General features: G+C 34.8%; 1 protein-coding gene across 7 annotated transcripts in view; it reads right to left on the reverse strand.

The window, feature by feature from the left end:
* Nucleotides 1–23,688, reverse strand: part of INVS (inversin) — a 118,676-nt gene that overhangs the window by 57,827 nt on the left and 37,161 nt on the right. For all 7 annotated transcript variants that reach the window (XM_025046574.1, XM_006911528.3, XM_015589080.2 and 4 more), the window contains 2 exons: nucleotides 4,638–4,811; nucleotides 1,130–1,297 (listed from right to left, as the gene is read on the reverse strand). In XM_025046574.1, the coding sequence (XP_024902342.1) occupies nucleotides 1,130–1,297; nucleotides 4,638–4,811 (342 nt within the window). The remainder of the gene's footprint in view (nucleotides 1–1,129; nucleotides 1,298–4,637; nucleotides 4,812–23,688) is intronic.

Here is a 23,688-nt window from a genome sequence, read left to right on the forward strand (position 1 = left end):
AATGCAGAGCAAAGAAATTAGTTATCATGTACATAGAAATAAATAATCATTGTAAATACAAAATAATAACTTTTAACATCTAATTTATATTGCACAAAAATAGGACAAAATATTAAATTACCATAGTATGTAAGCAGAAATTTGGGAAGAAGTGATCAGAGAACCTCAAAAAAATCTACTGATGAATAGTCAAAACCAATAAAAAAGTATAGCAAGTTGGTTGGATATTCAATGGACACAAATATCAATTGCATTTCTATACACTTTAACCAGCTAAATATATACCCATGGATATGCTAAAAAAAAAGTTCAAAGCAGCATTGTTTATAAACAGCAAAAAAACTGGAAACAGTTCCAAATGTTTGTCAATGACAAAATGAATAATGTGTGGTTTATTCATAAAATGAGGTATTATGTAGCCATAAAAATTAATGTTATAGTTACACAAAGCGATATAGATAAAATCACCAGCATGATGTTGAACAAGAAAATCATGTTTAAAAAAATACATAAAATATGACTCTATGTATATATAATTCAAAAACATTAAAAAATAAACAATATATTGTTTAGGGACATGAATATATGTGGTAAAACTATAATGAAAATCAGTGGAATGATATACACAAAATTGAGGCTAGTGGTTGCCTCTGAGAAAGGAGAGAATCCAATGGTACTGGGAGGTACCCAGGGAACTTGAAAGGTAATTAACAGTAATGTACTTTTACTTAATCTCAGTGATGAGTACATTTGTTGTTTCCCTATTCTTAATATCTTACATGTATTTTACAAATAATCACTTATATTTATTCACTATTTAATAAAAACAAGTATACAACAAAGTCAGGGAGTGATAAATAGAAATTCAGGAAAGTAGTTGATGGAGAACAGGAATGAGCATGGGGAGAGAATGCATTTGGAAACTGGCATGCAGAAAACTTCTATGTGGTCATGGAATGGTATTAAAATGTTCTATTTCTTGAGTGATGGGTTCACATTTGTAGTATTTTTTTCCTTCATAATTTGCTTGCGTGGCATATACAGTATATGGTTTTGTGTATATCAGGTATTTCACAGGAAAAAAAAAATTGGAAAGGCCATCAAGGTCTAACAGCACCGCTGTACTTACCAGAATACACCGTGCTGTGTGAACAGCACTCGGATCTTTGTGGTTGGCCGCCCAGTGAAGTGGGATCTTGCCTTCGACATCAGGAATCCCAATGTTGGAATCATGCTTGATAAGCAGCTTCACATGCTCGGGGTTATTGTAGTAGGCACTCCAGTGCAGAGCTGTTTGCTGCAAAATTGAGATAGATTCTCAGACCAACAACGACGACAGTAACAGTAACAATGCAACAACAAATGTTCCCCAAGCTTTTACTGTGTAATAGGCACTGTCGTATGAGTTTTATCTCATGTAGTTGTCATGATAACTCTGGGAGATAAATACTCTTGAATTTATACATGATTGATGAGGAAAATGAGCACAAGGAGGATAAGGACATAAAGTAATAAGTAGCCAAATTGAGATTTTAACCCAGGTAGTCTGACTCCAGAATCTTCCCTCTTAATCATGACAGGCATTTAGGTCATCAGATACTACTAAATGATAACACTGAGAAGAGAAAAGCAGCCCAATAATTTATGAATAATTATCAACAAAATAGGTGATGATCTTGATGTTATGCCAAGTATCTTAAAAATTTGATAGAATGTTTTGAATTTTAATATTTATCAAAAAGAAGATCCATGCGTAGGAAATCACAGGCCTGGAATCCGTTTCTTATATCAAAGGATAAATATAACTATAATTTTACCAGATAAATTGTTAGACCTACTTACTGATGAAAGATACATTTTACAGATTTGCTTTATTTTAGATAAAAGTTAAAAGTGAACATCCTGAACTTGTTGACATTGCTTTGAAATCGCTTCTGCTTTCTCATCAACACACCTCAGTGAGGCTGCTGTCCCTAAACCGGTAGAGTTATTAAGGAGACACACAGAAATAGTTTAGATATACATTATCCTTTCAAGTAGCAGTTATCCATCCAATTTAGAATTAGATCATTTAACAGCAGGAACCAAACTCACTTGTCACATTAAAAATTTTAAATATTGACATACACGGTATTCATTCAATATGCACCTACAAGCATTAATATGAAGAGTCACCATTTAACTTATTACTTTTTATTTAGTAATAACGGCAGGAAAAAAGTCACAGACATAATAGCAATTAATTCCCTATAACTACATTTTCAATATACAACATATACAGTTTCTGTAATTCTTTTTTCCCATGTTATGTTTGTTCTGAATATTTTTACTGAAATGTAACATTATGTCTGTTGAGTCTAATAGTAAAAAGTTTGAGGTTGTATTTTCTACATCTGTTTTTTTATTTTTCTAGTAATTTTCTCTTTTTTTCTGTGATAAAACACACATAAAATTTACTATTTTAGCTGTTTTAAAGTGTACAGTTCAGTAGCATTAAGTACATTCGCATTGTTGTGCAACCATCAGCACCATCCATTCTCACTATTTTTCATCTTCCCAAACTGAAACTCTATACTCATTTAACAATAACTCCCAATTCTCACCTCCTCCTAGCCCTTGGCTAGGTATCTCATAAGTAGAATCATATAATATTTATCCTTTCGTGTTTATTTCACTTAGCTTAATGCCTTCAAAGTTCATCCATGTTGTAGCAAGTGTCTGAATTTCATTCCTTTTAAGGCTGAATAATATCCTACTGTAGGTATATACTACATTTTATTTATTTAGCCATCTGTCAATGGACATTTGCGTTGTTTCCATTTTTTTGGCTACTGTGAATAATGTTGATATGAACATGGATATACAAATACCTGTCCTAGTTTCTGATTTCAGTTCTTAAAGAATTACTGGATCATATGGTAATTCTATGTTTAATTTTTTGAGGAACTGCCATACTGTTTTCCACAATGGCTGCACCATTTTATATTCCTACCAGGATTGCACAAGGGTTCAAATTTCTTTATATCCTCACTAGCACTTGTTATTTTTTTTTGCGTGTGTAAGATAATAGCATCCTAAAGGGTGTGAAGTCCTATGTCATAGTGGTTTTAATTTGTATTTCTTTAATGATTAGTGATGTTGAACATCTTTTCAAGAGTTTGCTGGCTATTTGTATATCTTCTTTGGAGAAATGTCTATTCGAGTTCTTGGTGAACAACACATTTTTTAATTGTGTTGTTCATTTTTTGTTGTTCATTTTTAATGTATGTTATATAATTATTGGTCTGTGACATACTGGAAATTAAAAGACAAACAAACTGATCCTTTCCCTCGGATATTTTGAGAAACACTGCTCCAGGCTTTTATTTTGCTCTCTTCTCTGTGTCTGCCTGGACTGTGTAGACCATTTTTCATTTGTCTGACTCAATAACCTCCCATTTCTGTTCCATATGGAAGAATATACAGATGCTGGAAGACAGCAGAAAGTTTCTAGAATATTTGGGAAAGACATTATAAAGCCCAAAGACATTTGTAGCTTCTTACATGATTAACAGGTATTTGTGGATTTATCAAAGTGCTCTTTTCAGTGAAATATTAGCACTAGAAATGCTGAGTTAGGAATATTTTAGTTTATAAAAGCTGTAAAATAAAGTTGATTATAAAACTCTGGGTTATGTGAGTGACTACTAAACAAAATCTGAAAACTACATAAAAAACACTATGAGAGGATTATTGAATATACACCCAGTAGATTTAATCATAAGAGTTTTAATTACATGGGAGTATTAGAGTTAGCAAGATTCTATAATTAAGTGCCTGGTGGAAATGAAGAGGATTATTGCACTTGTCTAACTGAAGACCACGTTTTTTTCCCTATGTAGAAATGAGAGCAATAAACAGCCAATTAAAGCAATGACCAACATGTATAATATATTAAAATTCAAGGGTAAGAAAGATAGTAGATCTTAGCAAAAAATGCCAAAGTGATATTAGAACTGAAATGAAACTAATAATAATTATTTTATAGCTAATATTTGTTGAGAGCATACTCTGCAATATATTATTTGCTAAACATTATATATATATATAAACATTTTCTCTTCAACACCTACTATCTTCTTTAAACATATGAGAAAATTGAAGAATAAAGGAGTAGAGTAATTTGTCCAAGGACACAGAACAAGTAAGTGGCAACTTACTTGTTGAAACCCAAGAAGTGTGATGCTAAAGCCCAGGCCATTCAACAACTATGCACTCAGTGCACTGTCTCGGGCACTGGCCACCATAGACCTAACCACCACGGTCACTATCACGACTCACTGTCAATAATGGGTTTGGTTAGACAGGTCTGGGTTGAATGCTAGTATGGCCAATGGGATCTTGGACAGGATTTTAATCTTCCTGAGTTTTAGTTTCCCCATCTGTAAAAAAGTAGATGATATTATCTACCAAATATGGTTGCTAGAATGATTAAATGACAGAATTTAAGTGAAATATTTTACTGGAGTATGGCAACTTGGAATTGTTCTACCATGTATATGGGTGATAATTTAGGACTTCTTGCTTGAGGTTTCACAGCATAAAAGGAAGCAATTGCTTTTTGCTCTTATTTGTCTTTGATTTTGGCAGTCCGCTACCTTGTTTTTATCCTGTGTATCCACTTCTCCTGGTGCCATAAACTTCAGCAGAAGCGCCAAACACTTAGGGCTCTTGTGCCGAGTGGTCAAGTGCAAAGGAGTCATCTCTTCTAGATCTTTTTGCATCCAATTTGCTCTACGTGTTAGCAAGAGTTTCATGAAACGATAATTTCCCTAAAAAAACAAGAGATGGTAAGAAGAAATTTAGTTTGGAGCCACTTTCTTTTAAATTTTAAAATGTCTTAATTATTCTGCTAGAGTAATAAAATTCAGATAAATTAATAAAAGGAAAAATACTTACAATTCTACTACTCATCATTTTTTTCATATTTCCTTCCAACCAATTTCTATATGCATATAGTTTACATGGTAGCTAATCAATATTTCATTGTTAAAGCAACATATTTTATTTAACCATTCTAATATTGTTTTTAATATTTTCTTTATAGAAAATGCTACAATGTACATCTTTTTTCACATAGTCTTTTTAATTTTTTCATTAGAGTAAAATATCAGGAACCAATTTACTGGGTCAAAGGAGTTTTATGGTTTTTGGTATATTCTCCAGATTGCTTTCAAGTAGCAGCAATAAGCATATTAGTTTTAGCACATTTTGACCAACATAGCACACACTATTTATATTCAAAACATAATGACTTTGTAAAATAAGCCCTCAATATGCTTGAGACAACAGATATTTCAAAGTCAACATGACCAAACTATACTGCATGATCAAGTTCTCTGCCTATTTCATGCCTATTTTCTCTCCCCATTCAAACCATAGTGAGCAGGGTTATCTGTTCTTTTCATCTTCTGAGATCCTCTCCATCCCTTAACTTTGTTGGAAATATGACCTTTTGGCATTATAATGCATTGATGTGCTACTATGACAGGATATCAGAATTAGTAACAAAGACATTTGTTATTTAAGCAGCCCCTCCCCCTACTGTGAGGACTATGAGGCTCAAAGGTAAAGGGGACTAGCTAGAACAGCAATGAGGTACAGAAGGATGAATGAGAGTTGACTGCAGCCCACAGGGGCACAGACAGGACTCAGTTCAAGGGTTAGGGCAGAGATAAGAAAGAACAAGTCTAGAGAAGGAGTCTAGAAGACTATCTATATTAGATGGGCAGATATGAAATGGACAGAAACCAAACTGAATCAGCTTAGTTATTTCTTCTCAGAGGCTTGTCCTTGACTATCCTAAGCAGAATTTATTTTGCTCTTTATTCTAGCACCATTATAGCATTCATTTTACTTTTCTTAGTTTGTACTTACATATATATTTGTTTTTTTCCCTTCACTGTGATCTCTCTCACAAGTTGTAAGCTACATGAAAGCAGAGACTATGTTTTAGTGACCACTGTGCTTGGCATAGTTCCTGGCACAAAAGAGGTGCTTAATAAATATTACTTGAAAGACTGAGTAAATAAGAAGAAATGAAATATATTCTAGAGGTTTTGTTTCTATTTAAAAATTCTTATTAACAGTTACCACATTAGATCATAACAGTTAAGAATCTTAATTCTCAGATATCTGCTATTTTGTTACTCTTACTTTTTAATGTTTTATGTATCTGGGCTTCATTCACAGTGGACATCATTTATCTGGACTTCTAATTTCACCTAGTGTCAGCTTTTGAGACAGAAAGTGCTAAAATTTCCTCAAGAGGGCACCCTGCTCTAAATCTCTTGTTATCTTTTCTTTGAAAAAAGAGAGTACCCAGGAAAAACAAATCTATGTGGTACTTCATACTAAAAAATATAAAGTTTGACCTTTCTGAGCATAACGTTTCAAATATTACAGAATAATTCATCATGACCTTTTAAAGATATTAAACCAGACAATCATTTTGATTCTGAAATTTAGAGGAAAAGGGAAGGAAAAGGAAACTAGAACATGCTGGTGGAGGGAGGGAGACTACTGAGTTACAGAGTGCTGGGTGTATTTACATTTTACATTATTCTGAGGATTCTACCTAAATAAAACACGGTACACCTCAGTGATAATTTATTTACTTGTTCATTCAACAAACATTCAACGAGCCTTGTTCTGAAGCAGCCAACAGTAAAATGTTTGCACTTCACTTATTACAAAGTTCTTTGACACAGATTTCATCTTTGCTCCTCACAGAAGTGTGGAGAATTTTTACAGATTAAATAAAGTATCTTCATATGCCTCTGTTGCCTCATCTGTAAACTAGAAATAACAGTACCTCAGATTACTGTGCATATGAAGTGATCGAGATAATATTGGTAAAGTACTTAGAAAAGTGCGCAAAGCAAATGTTCAGCAAATGTCTGCTGGTTTTATTAGGAACAGTTTTCCAGTAGGGCGGAGGCAAGAAAACATAGATGTTCATGAGTGGCCCATGATAGAGAGCATGCAGATAGAAAGATTTACTACACTTAGTATATATAGTTCAGCTAGTCATTAAGGAAAGAATCAAGGTTAGGGATAGGTAAAAGTAAAAAAATAGGTGGAATGTTATAAACAATAGTCTTTGATTTTTTTTTTTTTTTTACATTGAAAAAGATGTCTATACTCTATCTACAAATAATGATGATATAGAATCAACTAGGGCACACCTAATAGGAATTTAGCTGGTATATGATCAGGCCAGCTTCTCCTATTCTAAAGGACAGAGAAACATCAGAATGCTGGAACTAGAAACAACATAATCTCCTTGATCTCATGAATAAGCACTTATTAAATGCCCAGTGTATGCGAACTCAATTCTAGGAATGAGCAGAGGGGACAGAGAACTCTTACAGCTAAAATCAGGAGAATATTTCTAGTGTCAGTGCAAAAGGAGAAGATATTAGTTAGAAGCAGCAAGCCAATTTGGTAACTTTCTGAGGGTTGTATAACTCTGGGGACCCATATTACAAACTACTTTGCTTCCTGTAAAGCCTCCTCAATACAAAAGTAAACAAACAAAATGTCTAAACATTCCCTCACTATTGCCTGAAATTAGGACTTCTTAAGTTTTCTCGTTAATTATTGTAACGCAAATACTTTGGGGAGAATTTGGAAGTAATCATTCAGTATCATCTCTTAGGGCCACACAGAAACTGATCCTGAGGTGTAGACTGTTTTAGGATCTGCTTTTATAATTTCTGGCGAGGTAGAAAACAGTATAAGAGTAAAGGATATAACAGATCAAGGGTGTATATTCTTAAGAAAACTGATGGTAAGTGAGCAGAAGTGAGGGAGCTGAAGTTACAGAAAAGTCCTGATTTAGTCACTGAAAGGACATTAACTGATACAATCAGGTCTATTATGCCACTCAAATGTGAAAAAATTTCCCAATGTCTCTAAAACACTGAATGTTTTGTTTTGTTTTTGTTAGGGAGTCATAATCCTCATCTGAATATTCTTGTAATTATTAACACAAGGAGCTTCTTTTGTAAATGATTATAACATTTGGATGTTCTCCAAATGCATGAAAGGAGTACAATATCTAAGAGGATAAAAGAGAATGGAAAAGTTCTCTGACCTGGAGACTAGAACTTGAAATGAATCTGGGAAGCAAATCAACCCAAAATGACACTTTTAACCTTATATAGTATTTTTGTTTGTTCAGTCCTCTAAGATAAATTCCTTTTTTAGAAAATAACACAAAGTCATTAAATCTTAATAACAATAACATGAAAGTTTTGAGTGAAATACTTTGATATTTTGCTTTAGGTTTCTCATTTTTAAAGAAATAAAACATAACAGATTTGGTTAATGTTCCCTTTTTGCCCTTCCCCAATTCCATTAACTTCTCTCCTTCTTAAGAGACCATATCCCGAATTTGTGTTTATTATTCCAATGAATGTTTTAATAATTTTCTTTCTTATAAATATATGTATCCATAAGCTACACAGTATTGTTTTACATATTTCTAATCTTTGTATACATGGTACTGTATGAGTCACTTGTCACTTTTTACTCAATTAAATGTTTTTTTAAGATTTATCCAAGTTGCTTTGGTTCATACATTTTCACTGGAGAAAGTATTCTGTCATATGAAAATAATATATTGTACTTATTCTCTAGAGGAATATTTAGCATGTTTCTCATTTTTTACTACTATAAACAATACTGTGATAAATTTTCTTATACATATCTCCCTGGTAAATGTGCAAGAATGTCTCAAACTTGCTCAATTGTTGGCCTGAAGTTGTTCAATAAAGTAGCTACTCTGATTCACATTTCCACCAGTAATGTATGAGAATTCTTATTTCTCCACACCCTTGTCACACCTGGTTTTGTCAGACCTGCTAACTTTGCCAATAAAATGGGTATACAATTGTGTTTTACCGTGGATTTAATTTTCATTTCCCTGATCGAAGTGGAATGTTTTTATATATTTGTTGGTTATTTATTTCTTCGTTCTGTGAATAACTTTTTTGTATTGTTTACTCATTTCCCATCTTAGTTATTTGTCTTTTCTTACTTATCTGTAAGAGTCATTTACATATTCCAGAAACTAATTCTTGGTTGATTTTGCAGATATCTTCTCTGTGTGGATTGTCTTTTTGCCTTGTTTATGTTCTTCCACTAGTACTGAATTCATGATCTGAATAGTGATGTTAGCTTTTTAAGCATTAGATTTCTTTGTGTATTCTGGAATTTCTGTTTGCATGCTTATTTTAAAGAGAAGATTGTTTGCTGCTATTTTTCTTTCTTTCTCTTTGCTCGCCTTTAAAGCTGCTAACACAGAGCTCCTAGTCTATTACAAGATGAATAGGTTCTTATAGCGATCTTTTGCAGCCCTATGTCTAGGGAGATGAGGGATATCAGTTATTGTCACTGAGCAAGAGGGTTGCTTCCTGGTCCTGACGCTTGATCTCTGTCCTGCTCCTGCTACTTCTTTAGACAGTTTCTTCTAAAGCTATGGCCTCATATTAAGGTAAAGAATATCCCCAAATTCTAAGTATTTTCTTGATATTTAGAATTCATTATTTTTAGTGTGACTACGACCACTTTTCACTCAGTAGAAGAACAGGGAGTATATTTCTGAACCAGACATATCCGAAATCACATTCTACAGAACTGTTGTCTGTTCCTGGTAAATGCCTTAATCATTAACTTCCAGACAACTGGGAGCTGATCCTCAAAACACTCTGGATTCCCACTGCTTTGTTTTTCCCAAAATGGCTACCATAGTTTCCATAACTGGCTCCTAGGAGCCTTTGCTATTTGCTTCTTCTTCAGTTGAAACAATTACTTTAACAGACTCCAATGCTCAAGACTTAGTCAACTCTGCCTACAGCAGTCCCTTTCCCCACTGGAACACCAAAGAGAACACATATATACCCCAAACCAATATTTTGGGATATACATACTTTCTGATTAATATCTTTGCATTTTTGTTCTCTCTCTGTTGTCAGCACTTGTATTTATTCTCATTGTAGTTGAGGAGAAAACAATTGTTTGTTATATATACAAATGTTCACTACATTTTTTTGTTCACTTATAGACATGTGTATATCTTTCTCATGGAAATATTATGACTATATATAAGAGCACATATGAAAGGGAGGCACTCTGCTATATTTCATTCTGAATCCCAATCATATTAGGTACCAAAAGATATCGCTTAAAACAGAAAAGGAAATAATAGAAACATGATTTGTTATTAATTCTAATGATATCTATATAATTACATATTTATAAACTCTCAAGGCATTTACCATATTAATTTTTTTAAATAATCACTACCCTTAGGAAGTATATAGGTCACAAATGTCAGTAATCTAATTATATCAAACTTTTCTGTAATGGCTGCAGACAGAAATGAGCCTAGGAAATACCACAGTAGTATTGGGAGAGGCAATCTGCCACGGCCCTGTGTGGCCCTGCATGTACTTACAGGGCATACCAATGCAAAGCCTTGACTTCTCTTTACCTGGACCATTTTTCATAGTTGAGTTTGCAATGAGCAATCTTAAGGAATAAGGTAATATTGCCCTCCTGTACATTAGACAAAGAGCAGGCTTGCCTATTGCATACTAAGAGTCCTAAAATTCAGCATTCCTCAAATGTAAATCCACTGTGTGCTCAGTGCCCATCTGGGTCCTCTGCATTGTCCCCCATGGTTCTCGGAGGTAAGGGAATCTGATGTAAACATGAAAGTGCTTCTGCCACTTACTGTGCTATTAGGAAATAATAATAAAGCTTTCTTTTCCCCTTGGTCTCTGGAGGTAGTTTTGTGTCTTCTACCAGTACTCAGGGCAAATTTATTACCTTGCAGTAAGTTAATATATACAAAAGAAAAAAAGTAGGGTAAAATTAAATTCAAGACCTGTCAGTATAGGTCATGAAGGTAGGATGCTGACAGAGATATAGTTTTCTTGAAGAGTAAAGATATGGGCTCTGAAGGTCAGGTTCAGAGAGGAGACTCCCTGAGATCATGTCTGAGTGGTGGGCAAGGTTGGGGAAGGAAGGGACCCCACTGTCCTATCTATTAATGAGTGTGAATGGTGAGGTGTAGGATTAAAACGAGGAGCTCTAATGATGTCTCTGGGCAGGCAGAGGAAGGGATGTTAGCATGACAATGGGGCAGCAAGCTGAAGAGATGATAACAATGAGGTGATGGCTGCTGAGCCCAGGAATCTCCAAAGTGGAAACAAATGGTGAGAGTAATTGATAAAGATCTTGCTCTTTGATACAGAACTTTGGGCGGACTGAAAATATTAGAAGTGCACTTGGTTGAGACATGTGAGCAGTTGCTCAAAAGTGAAAGCGAATGCAAAGCCTAGTACAGAGCCAACTGCACTATGTATCTGATTCCCACTGCAGCCTGACTTGTCTGACATGTCTGGCAATAAGGACAAAGTATGGGGTGTAGAGGTGGCCACTGTCTGAAGCATAGCGCTGGCTTAATGGTGCCTTTGATGTACAGAAGTTCCTCTGAATGGCTTGGCCTAGTTTGCTGATGATCTGGCTAAGTTAAAATCCAAAGGTGTCCATTGGGAGGCAGTCCAACATAAACTGGGCGGCAGTCCAACCTCTGTGGCAACTCTGGAAGAATGCTTGCAGTAAGGGCGAGTCAGCCCAGTGGACTGAAATGAAAGCCGTCATCCTCACCTTAGACACTACTCCTTAGGATGGGGCCTGTTTTTACTAACTCCTGGGCTGTTACCAATGCTCGAGTCTTCTGGTCTGCCACTTGAAAGACTACAGCTGGTAGATTAAGAACACCCCTCTTCAGAGACAAAAACAGTGGAAACAAATTATAGCTGCAAATCAAACAGTCTGGATTACTTGTGTAGATGCCCACAGGAGGGGTCTATTCTTTGATAAGACTGACTGGAATAAGATCGCTGAATAAGCCTACATTGCCCAGGTCACTGGCCGTTTGCCACCTGGATCTATGACTGCACCGAACATGACGATGAATCCATCACCATAGACTTGGCACAAAGTAAAAGGTATGTGTTTTTAATATAAATTAATATAAAGTTTACTATTAAATATAATTTTTATTTCAGAAAATAGCAAATATACTTAATACAATAAAGATATTTATTGTTTATCGAATTTATAAATTTAATATAGAATATAATTTTATTCTACATTATTTAATATAAAACAAGCTTTAATTAAAATATAAGTTAATATTTAATTTAAAAATAATATAATGATTTAAATATATATTTAGTCGTCTGCCATGGTGAAGTAACCGCTTGAGCTAAAGCCGACCCTTAAATATATATTTAGATACCAAACTTACATACTAGATTTGTGTATTCTTCTAAATTGGCTTAGTTTTTCTGCACTGAAGTAGGCCACATCATTACACAGGGCACTGCGCCTACCTGTTCCCGGCAGAGACTTCTGATCAGGGACTGCCTCTCAGGGCCACCTTGTGCAATGAGGCCCACCTCATTGCAGAAAATTTTCAGGTTACACTGTTGCTGTTCCACCCTGATTACCCTAACCACCCACATCACTGAAGCCCTTGAAATGAAACTGTTTCATGTTTTTAGGTTTCATACTTTCTGACTATCATAGTCTGACTATGGTGTGCCTTTGTCATAAAGACTATCCGACAATGAGCCCATAGCTAAAGTATTTGATGGATGTTCTATGCTCCCTACCATGTTCAGGCAACAAAATTGTCAAGAGCTGGCATGGCTTCCTTGAAAATAAACTCAAGAAGATTTCTGACTCTATCTCAGTTACCTCCTCCTGGTCCACACATCTAAATGAGGCAGCTTGGTTACTGGTTGTGGCATCCCCAGAAAGAGCTCATCTGCTCTTGGCAGCCTCCTGGGAAATAATCAGGACAAAAGGATGGGGGATTATATATACCTATTTTGAAAATTCTGCCCTGCTCATTCCTGGTTATGATATTTCTTTCTTTTCCTTAAGAGCAATCTCAGTTGGCCTGGTTGGTATACCCCGTGGATGATAGCCTGGCCAAAAGGTGGCTTAGAGAGTCAAATTTAACTATGGTTCAGTCATCTGGATATGTTTTTTTCAAATGACATAGTCCTAGATCATTAACATCCATAATGAGCACTTGATTGAGTATACTGCTCACCAAGTCCTCCTGTAATGTTCATATGGGCTAAGGTAAGGGATATAAAAGGTCTCTGTAAATTTGTCCCATATGCACCTACCATTCCTGATGAAGGACTATGGGTGCAATTAGGGGATGACTGGAGAAAAGGTGAAGAGTTATAACTATGGGACACAATGATTTTATGGTTAAAGAGAGAAAGCAATGACTTCAGTATCTGAGAAGGGTACCCTTAAACAATGGAAAGTAGAAGGAAGGAAATGACAATTAATGCTCTCTTTGTCCTCTGGAGCCAGTACTGCATCCTGGGGTTAAATAAAAGAAAGATTTTGTTTGCTGCTTGAATCAAACAGCAGCTGAGGCTAGCGATCTGATTTGCTTCTGTATTTGTCATCCCCATTCACATGCTATGAAACAGAAAAATTAATGGCAACTCTTGAACGTGGACCCCTTGTACATGTAGAAACACAGACACTGGCACAACCTTATTGTAATCTGATGGATACAGATCAATATGCTCCTTCCGATGTGTGAGGAACCTTGGGTTATGCTATGTAAGACTACTGAAGCTGTAGCTACTTGGTGTTACTGCCCGTGGCTTAGCCAAATCAGTGTAATAATGATACAAGTTTAACAGCTAATCCTGAACTACAGTGACTTGTGCCTCTTCAGGTTATATGTTTGTATATGGTGGAGAGTGGGCCATGAAATACTCCTTCACTGGGTTTAGTTTGCTTTTTGGTCCATTTAGTGTCTCCTGTAATCAGTGGCAATGACAGCAAAGATCAGCAAGCCAGTCAGTCTTACTTGCATTGAGTCATTATAGATAACAGACTAGCCTTAGAGTATATACTGGTTGTAGAAAATAAGACATACTGTTTCCTTTGGTGCTTGTTCACAGTTGATTTAGTCTAGGATACTAAGGGGCATAGGTGAAGTTAATACTGCAGGTTGTTCTCATCCTGCTGCCTGGAGTACTATTAATTAAATGCATGAGACATATTCAACAGATTTGCTTCTGGCCTCTATTGGTCAGATTAATCAGAGTAGCTGATGGAATGGTATGCTCATGTCAAGAAAATGTAAGGCTAAGGGACAGATTGTTGGAAGAGGCAATTTACCATGAGTCCTGGTCATCCCTACGTGTTCTTATGCCAAGAGTGCAAAGTCTTGACTGCTCTACCTAGGCAACTTCTCAAGGTTGTGTTTGCACCAACAGATTTGAGGGATGAGGACATGTTTTCCTGTGGGCTTACTTACTGCTCACTATCAAAGCAGTCGATTCTGGAAATTCAATGTTCCTCAGCTGTGATGGAGACCCACTGTGTGTGCAGTATCCATTTGGGACTTCTGCAACTCCTCCACGGTTCTTGGGGACAAGGGAAATCAATGCAAACATACAGGTACTGACACTTTTTGTTATTCTGTGAGTAGTAAACTCATTTGTCTCATGTTTATTGTCAGCATGCAGGAAACACTAAGACTAACTTCTCAGACTCTGAAAATAATTCTATATTATTATATTATGAAATGCTGTGTAAGAGGAAGTAAAAAACATGATTAGAGAGGCTAGAAAATGAAGAGTCTAAAAGAGCATGGTATAGAGTCTAAAATTTATTGTATGGGTAATGGGGAGCCAATGAAGAGCTTAAGAAGGAAATGACAAGTGGATTTATGTTTTCAGAAGGTATCTGGGGGCGGTATGAAGCATTGGTTTAAGCAGAACGAATCTTTAGGTAGAGTGACTAGTTAGGGGGTTACTACAATAATCCAGACTAGAAATGTTGAGAGTTCAATGGAAATAAGGAGACAGTGAAATATACAAGAGAACTCCTGAACGAGTACGAGATGGAGAATGCTGCCAACAATTGAAAAGATGGAAGGAACAACAGGAATGGGGATGAAGATTTATGAGTTCTGTTTTTTTAACATGGGGAGTTTGGGGCATGTGAGGGAAATCTATATAAAGATGTCTAGCAAAAAAAGTATATATATGGATCTAAAGATTTGGAGAGATAGTTAGATTCAAGATACAGAGTTATGAGTCATCTATATTAATAGTTGCTTCAACCGTTTTATCTAAAGACAGCAATTTCTGGGATAAATGAAAGTGCATAAAACTGGAAAAATGATCCTCTACATACTAACTGTAATATAATTTAAATATACACAAAAATAGCTCAGTACAATGCAATCTAGTATTATTGTTCTTTTACCTAGACCATGAGATACCATTACCATATCAAATACAGAGTATAAATGAATTAGAAAGGAGAAGGGCCTTTCCTCATTATTCTTATCTGCTTGGATCATTTTGTTGTCTGGTTGTACTCTGGTTTCTTGGTCTTTTATTTAACAGAAATCTTTATAGGAAAGCAAATAGTTACAAAAAACAAGTTTTTAAATAACACTGAACTCGATAAATGACATTGTATCTGCATTGCTTTTCCCTGTCACAGACATTCTCCCCTTTTCCTTAAATTTCTGATTGTCAAGCCTAAATCTCTGGGCTTACATCTAAATTTTCTAATTACTCAAGAACTATGATGGTAATCACATTACTAACCTGCCATCTTAAGCTAATCTTTAAAAACTTTATGTCTAAATTTTATTATTTATTTATTTATTTTTAGCTATTTGACAGTTCTCTAAGGGAAGGCTAAGAATGGCACTTCAAAGACAGAAAAGGAGCTTTATTTGTTATTTTCCAAGTTTAAGATGTTCATCCATCTGGCAGAGCAGCTAGACAATACATCAGCCAAGAACATCTCTCTGGCTTAAAACAGATTTTGGCTCTCAAACGGGATTTGTCTGAAGGAAAGGCAACATCTTTAGCTGCTTCGTGGCTGAACTCTTCTAATATTTCTCCCCAATGCTTCCTCCAAGCCCTGGCTCTATCCACTAACTTGGTTTCCATAGGAATAGACAAAGCTATCAAGTGGCACATAGTCAAATGACACAATAGAAAGAGAAAATGTTACTGTCCAAAAAAAGTAGATAGACTTTTATTTAAGAAACTATGGAAAGGTGTCCTTGACTCTGAAGCTTCCATATCCAATGCCAGACTTTTCATATGCTTTTCCTGCCTAATACAGCCTATTTTATTTAGATTATTATGAAAATTATTATGGAGAGCATTTCGTACAAAAAGTAAAATACTTTAAACAGCTATAAAACACTACAATGCTTATTTTCACAAGTACAATTCCATTGTGCTTGCAATGTATTCTCATTTATTTATAATGGTCATTTAAATTGTTATAATCTTTTGGGATGATTACAAAATGTATTCTGATTCTCATAGTTGACATTTTATTTACAGGAAAACATTTATCTTAAATCAGTTCTCAAACTCTAGCATGCCTCAGATTGCTGAGGCCTTCCCTCAGTGTTTTTCATTCACTAGCTCCGGTGTAGGGGCCCAAGAATTTATATCTCCAAAATGTTTCTGGGAGATGCTGGTGCTGTTAGGTCCAGGAGTCGACATTTGAGACTCATTATTTATACAAAGAACCTAATGTCAGAGATTTCAACACTGAAGAGCTTAACACAATAACAAGAAAAACCACTACAACAAACCACTCCCAAAAAGAATGCCTGTTCCATCTCAGGTCAATGAAATCAGAATTTCTGAGGCATACTATTCAAAGCTTTTATTTCAATCTTCGGAGTTATTCTAGCCTTTGGAATTAATATTTCCTAAATGTTCTGCAGGTGATTTGAAAATGGTATCAAGGTTGAGAAGTACTGACTTAATCATTCATTCAACATTCACTAGTTATTTACTGTGTAATTAATTACTCTGAATCAGACACTATGCAACAGGTTTTGGAAGCTTTACAAAAATAATTAAAATACAGTTATACACTCATATACAATACAATATACAGTACAAGGAAGGAGGGGGTAGTAAGTGCATAAAAAATACAAAAATGAACCATAGGCAGGAAAGAGGATGTACTTTCAGCATTTTGTGAGGAGGGGAAAAGGTTAAACCAGAAAAGAATCCACAAAGAAGATGGTAGTTGTGTTGGATCTTGATTTGGAATCACCAATAGCATGCCTTCGTGTCTCCATCTTGTTCTGCCTTCCCATTTCTTTTAAGTGCTAAACAAAGATAGCTTTGGGTCTTATTCCCTCCCATCCCTTCCAATTAATTTGTCCATATAAGCTCCTCCTATACAGAAATTCTGAAGCCAACATTAGTTGTGCATATTAAGTCTCTTGTATCCAATTACTGCACTATTACACAGTGTAATAATTCCCATATTACCCCTCATTTTGTCCATAACAGACAGTGAAGCCATCTTCAAATATTATTATTCACTATTGTAATATAATGAATGAGATCAGTGCTATGTCAGGACAGACAGTAATAAGAACTCTGGAGAGGGGCCCCTAAACCAGACTTGAGGGGCCAGTAAAGGCTTCTTGGAGAAAACAGTGCCTGTGCTGCATCTCAAAGTGTACACACAATCAAGACAGTGAGAAGGAAACTGAATGTGCAAGGGCATTGTCTGTGGAGAATAAGGGTAAGAAAGAAGTGATTAGAATAAAAGCTTTAAATAGTATGCCTGAGGATAGAGTAGAAAGGAGGATTCATGAAGCTGAAGTCAAAAGGTAAGTAAGGAGTAGATGATGATGAAAGGTGCTAGTCTAAGGAGTTTGGATTTCTTCCTTGAGGTTTCTGAAGCAGTACTGGAGGGTTTAAGTAAGGCAGTGACACCAATGAGGTCTCAGCCAAATCACCCTTACCCACTAAATTTCTCCTCACCTCAGTTTTCTCCCACATGGAAAACGAGGTTGGATTATGATCTAAAGACTCATCCAGCTTAACGTTCTGACTCTATGAATCTAAGAAACAAGATCCACTCTTTATAGCTACTTCAAAACTAAATGTTTTTTATTCTAGCTGCCTCAAGAATAACTTAATTTATAAGACTTTCTACTTTTCTTAACCACAGGGTAATAGTTTTTGAGTCTGTTTCCTTTTTCCTGATACAAAAATTCATTTTTCCTAGCATAAAGATGTTCAAGCTTTAGGGAAACCAGAAATGCTACCCATGGGAAAGCAGCATGATAGAATTAAATGAGAATATATTTTAGAACCAGTTAGATTAGGGTACTTTATTGGCTATATTAACCATAACCATGTTACTGCTTAAAGCCTCAGATTTCCCTTTGGTAAAAACAAACGAACAAACAAACAAACAAACAAGCCAACCCCATAGTGACTGGTTCACAGAAAGGGCTTAATAAATATTGGTTTCTTCCTCTGATACAATTATAGTTCTTCTCTCATTATAAAAGTAGTCTTTGTAAACAAAACATTTTTATTTGTCCATGTTTGCTTCAGGTACAGAAAAAATAAAAAAGTATTCGTTCCTAGTGTTCTCATTGTTTGATGTCCATTATAATTTGCCTGGCTTATTCTCTTCACTGACCCTGACCAGCCTTCTGAGTTACATTATAAATAGTTACTTTAAAACTCATATTTAAATATTAAATTCAGAAACAATCTTGTTTACCTCCTGGTTCCTTTGAAGCACCCCAAGTCTTGTGGTAGGTTCCATCTTTAGTTTTCCAATAATGTGCTTTAGTTTTATTGATACTAACAGGCAGTTTTAAAAAAATTATTTCATTTACTTGGCTAAGATATGTGCCTCTGGGGGAACTATTTCAAACAACTGATTGAACCCATCTGTTGCCTTCTCTACTTCAGTTCCATACTATGGATGGGATTTCTTAGATAGTGGAAAAGATAAATGTACACATAAATGTACAAATAAATTCAATTATACTCATAAATTTTTAACAAACCTCATTAAGGCTATGCATTAAAGGTTTTAATTAAAAGCTAAGCACTAACTAAAAATTTGACTTGGTAACTATTACCTATTCTCAAAATGGTAGCCAAGGTCCTTGGAGTGGTAATATTTGAATCAAACCTGAGTCTTCTAGTCTCAAATCTAGCCATCTTTTAAAAATCATATCATAATCCACCTCCATCTATAAGTCATTCCCTGAACTCTGTACTTCTCTTAACCTTCCTGCCACTATTCTACACCTTTTCTCTTTGAAAGAAGAGAGGCAACTGAGCTGGTAAAGCATAGCGCCAAGGTTTAGTGGTTGAAGTGGGGAAGAAAGATTTGCAAATCGAAGGCTACTTTAATTGTACCTTATCCCAGCATAGGTGGTCTGTTTGCAATGGCTATGTTTTAATTCTAGTCTAACAAGTGTTCTAAGTTCAAGCACATCACAATTCTTAAATCAACATCTTAGTAACTCCCTTAAGCTCTTTGCGGATCAATTGGAAATAAACGTATATTTTAGAAAGTCATTCAAAGTTATGAATTATATATTGTACAAGTGTTGAAAATTTTGGAAAATTATTAAAAATTGGAAAAATAAAGTAAGAAGGAGATCACCTACAATTTCATTACTCTAAGACTAACATAAGCTCTGTTAGCATTTTGGTGTAATCTCTTCCGTTCCTCTTCAGCTTTTTTGTTTAACACAAGAGGTGATTTTCATTATTCCCATCAAACTACACATCTGATTTTATATCTGGAACTAGCAGTGATTTAAGAATAATTTTTACCATTTGGTAATCGTCATAACAATAACTGATTCAGGTGGCCAAAGGATGGTAATGCTAGTGGGCAAAAGTATGAGGAATAATAAGATATTTACATAGTTTCAAATTGGCTCTCCACAAAATATTCATTGATCGTAAAGGGAAGAAAAAAATAATGTACCAAAGAATCAAAGTTAACACCACTACATGCTTTCTGATGCGATGCACAGAAAAGAGCACATCGCTCCTCTACTATTCCCAAAGTGCATAACCTGAATTCGATTATGAAGAAACATCAGGTAAATCCAAAATAAAAGAAAATAGAATTGGTCTGTATTAGAAAATGTCAATGTCACAAAGTGTGCGTGTAGCGCATGTGCACGTGCACGTGCGCGCGCGCACACACACACACCCACACACACACACCCACACACACCTGAGGAACAGTTGCAGATTAATGAAGACTAAACTGACATAACAATTGAATGCAGTGCCCAATCCTGGCTTTTCTTTTATATAGAAAACATTACTGGTGAAATCTAAATCAGGTTCATGGATTAGATAATAGTATTTATGTTAAATGCCTGATTTTGATATTAAATCTGGTTATATGAGAGAATGTCTTCTTTTTAGTAAATATGCACTAAAGATTTGGAGGCAAAGGAGTATCACATCTGCATCTTCTTCCAAATGGTTCAGAAGACAATGTCTACACACTCACATATACTGACAGAGTTTAGATAAAGCACATGTGGTTAAAGATGCATACTTGGAGAATTTGGGTGAAGGACACATGAGAATTCTTTGCACTATTCTTGCAACTTTTCTGAAAATGTAAAATTATGCCAAAATATAAAGTTAAAAGAAAAAAGAAAAAAAAACTTCAATTTTTATTATAAAAGTAATAAGATTCAGTAGAAATATAAAGAAAGCAGTGACCAGCCTGCTTCTCACAAACCTGAGGTAACCATGGTTTATATTTTGATATACTCTCTTCCTGTCTCTTATCTACAAGAAATGTTTCTTATCCTTAGATTGCAGTTAAATTGTGAAATGCTCCATAGTAACATTTTAGTTAATATTCAAAATATCCTTGTTCTGGAAGCCAGAATTACTGTCACTCCATAGATGAGAAAACACAAATTCAAAAAAATTAAAGTATGGGTTTATTTTGAAAGGTTTATCAGTTTATATTATATAACAACAAAAATAGTATCCTACTAAGTGGCTGGTTTACTGTGATTTACAAAATGGCTATGATTTAGTTCCTGTAAAATGGTAAGTTTGGAGATGAATTCTGGGATCCCTTCTACACTAGAATGCTACAATTCTAATCTCTTCTATTATCACTAACATTTTTTTTTGTATACAGAATTTGTAGTGCCTAGAATAGTGCTTTTATGTATAGTGGGCACTAGATAAAATACTTTTTAAATGAATAAGAAATGCGTTTCAAATTATAAAATAGTTATATTATAGAAATCATGAAGATTAAATAATATAAACATTTCTGTAAAGTATAACTTATAATAAACTGTAATTATTGATGATTTGGAATAGAAACAATATAAAACTAAATGTTCATCCTTAAATAGAAATTAAAGTTAAGAGATGCTACCCCCCTTTTTAAAACAAACGAAAAAAAGATACCTTTTTGTAGGAATCTAAGAAATTTACTATGAAGTTTATTTCTATATTACTCGTTTCAAGTACAATTCACCTTATTCTCATCAATAACCCATTTAACTGACTGTTTACAGACAGATGGAGAGACAAATGACAAATTAGTACTCCCCAGGTTTGTGGCATGGACATAAAAAGTGAATTTATTTTTCAAATACCTTTTATAGCTATAGCCTTGCAAGTAGAAGACATCTTATCTGGTTTACTATTGATCCAAATGACAAAGCTGAGCATCAGATTAAGGATATGTCAGAAAACTGAAAGAAGGCTACCAACGGATACAGCAGGATGGTGGCTTCTTTCAAAATGATCTATTAAGGCTCCAGTGTTTACAAAGGCAGTTGAGAAAATGCAGCACAAGATACTGGGTTGTATCAACTAACCAGCAGAGTGCCCATAAAAAATTCTGATACTAACATGAGCCCCTATACACCAATCACGGTACATTTTATTTCCAGCAATAAAAACTATGCATAGATTTTTAATGATAAAATAATAGATAGAGGGCTTTTTCTTTATCCCACATCTCTTTCCTATTGTTATTGTTTCTTTCTTGGCAAATGGTAGCATTCCTAAGAGATGATATGTCTTTAAGATGATGAGAGATACTATCTAATTTAAATCGACTGTCAGCCAGAAAGGTCAAGCACAATTCAAGAATTTAATTCTAAGATATCTTCTTTGGTGAGAGTGAAATATGAATGACCAAGAAATATCATGCCAAAATGGAGTACTGAAAAGTAAAAATTCCAAGAGTGTTTCTTATATATAATACAATATTTTGTGAAAAAAAAAACAAAACACCTTAGGGATAAAAAATAAAGCATGCTAAAAAAAAATGAGCAAAACAAAATAAGAAACCTGATCAGAGGTGGGAAAATCTGTCTTTTGTAATCACCTTGGGATTAGCACCTTTTTAAGGAAGATCCACTACTTTCTAGACTAGAATGAACTGAAGAACTTTGTGAGAATCATGGGAATAGAAAAAGCTTCAGAAAATTCCCCTTTCAGGTGGCTTTAGAGAGACCTGAACTAGCTTTTCAAAACACAGAGTGCTCTAGGGGTTTTGAAAAGGGGCAACATTTGGCATTGTTATAGAATAAAGAGATAGAGAGTTGTAGTCTAAAACTATTTAAAATATCAGCAAACTACGCAACTTTTTAGTTTGCCTTTTTTTTTTCGTTTATATATACTTTATTTGTATGAAAATGAATTAATTTAATGTGACACCAGTAGACAATGGAATCTATCATGGGGAGAGGCAAAGTACTTTCACAGAGGAGCAGTTTTTAATATAATCTTTAAAAAAGCCATAGGCGCACTGATACTTTACAAGCAGAAAACTAAACAAGTCCATGGAGGAACACTAAAAAAAGAGAATAAACAAAATTAATTTTGTATAAAATATTAAAATGGAATACTTTTGGTATGCTCTGGGTGTGATCGAAAGTTAAGCATTCCTACCTTATACTTATTCACAGAAGGAAGAGGGTGGGTATAAGCATAGGGTGACCTAGGCCAAAAATGGGGCTGCATGGAGGTGGGGTATTAGAGATCCTGATAAACAAACTTTAGACTTTTGAGAGGGTCAAGAGTGTTGTGAAAATAATAGCTAGAGGAGAAATGAAGATGATTTCCTCTATTTTTATTTTGGCCAAGATCTGGTCTAGATTTGATTTCATTCCAGGAAAAAAATTTTTCAGTGTTGGTCACAAAATTTATCTTAGCTCCATGCTAGTCAAGGGTAGTTTCTGGACCAGCAGCATTAGTGTCATCTGGGAACTTGTTATAAATGCAGAACTTCAAGGCCCCCACCTCAGATCTACTCAATGAACACAAACCTGCATTTTGTAAGATTGCCAGGTGATTCTCATATACATTAAAGTTTGAGAAGCACTGATCTAGCTTATTGGTCTCATGTAGCATTATTCACATAGTGAAAACTATATTTCTATGGCATAGGTGAAATTTGTGTAATTGTAATTCTCATTGGTATTACTTAAAAAATAATATCCTTTTCAGTTTACCTTTTTAGCTAGCATGTAACACTTTTTATAGCAATAATAAAATGATTTTATTTATCGCCAGTGTAAATAGTGAATATACATTTAACTGTCTTAGCATTATTAAATGCTGTATATAATTTAAATATATAAGTATTAATATAAGTATTAGGTCTTGATCCTGGCTCTAATTGGTTATCTAAACAGAAGCACATCTTTACTGAGCATCTATTTTGTGTAATGTAAGGCACTGTTTTTAGTGTGATGAG

The sequence above is a fragment of the Pteropus alecto genome, unplaced genomic scaffold (assembly GCF_000325575.1).
Source record: "Pteropus alecto unplaced genomic scaffold, ASM32557v1 scaffold114, whole genome shotgun sequence".
NCBI classification, from domain to species: Eukaryota; Metazoa; Chordata; class Mammalia; order Chiroptera; family Pteropodidae; genus Pteropus; species Pteropus alecto.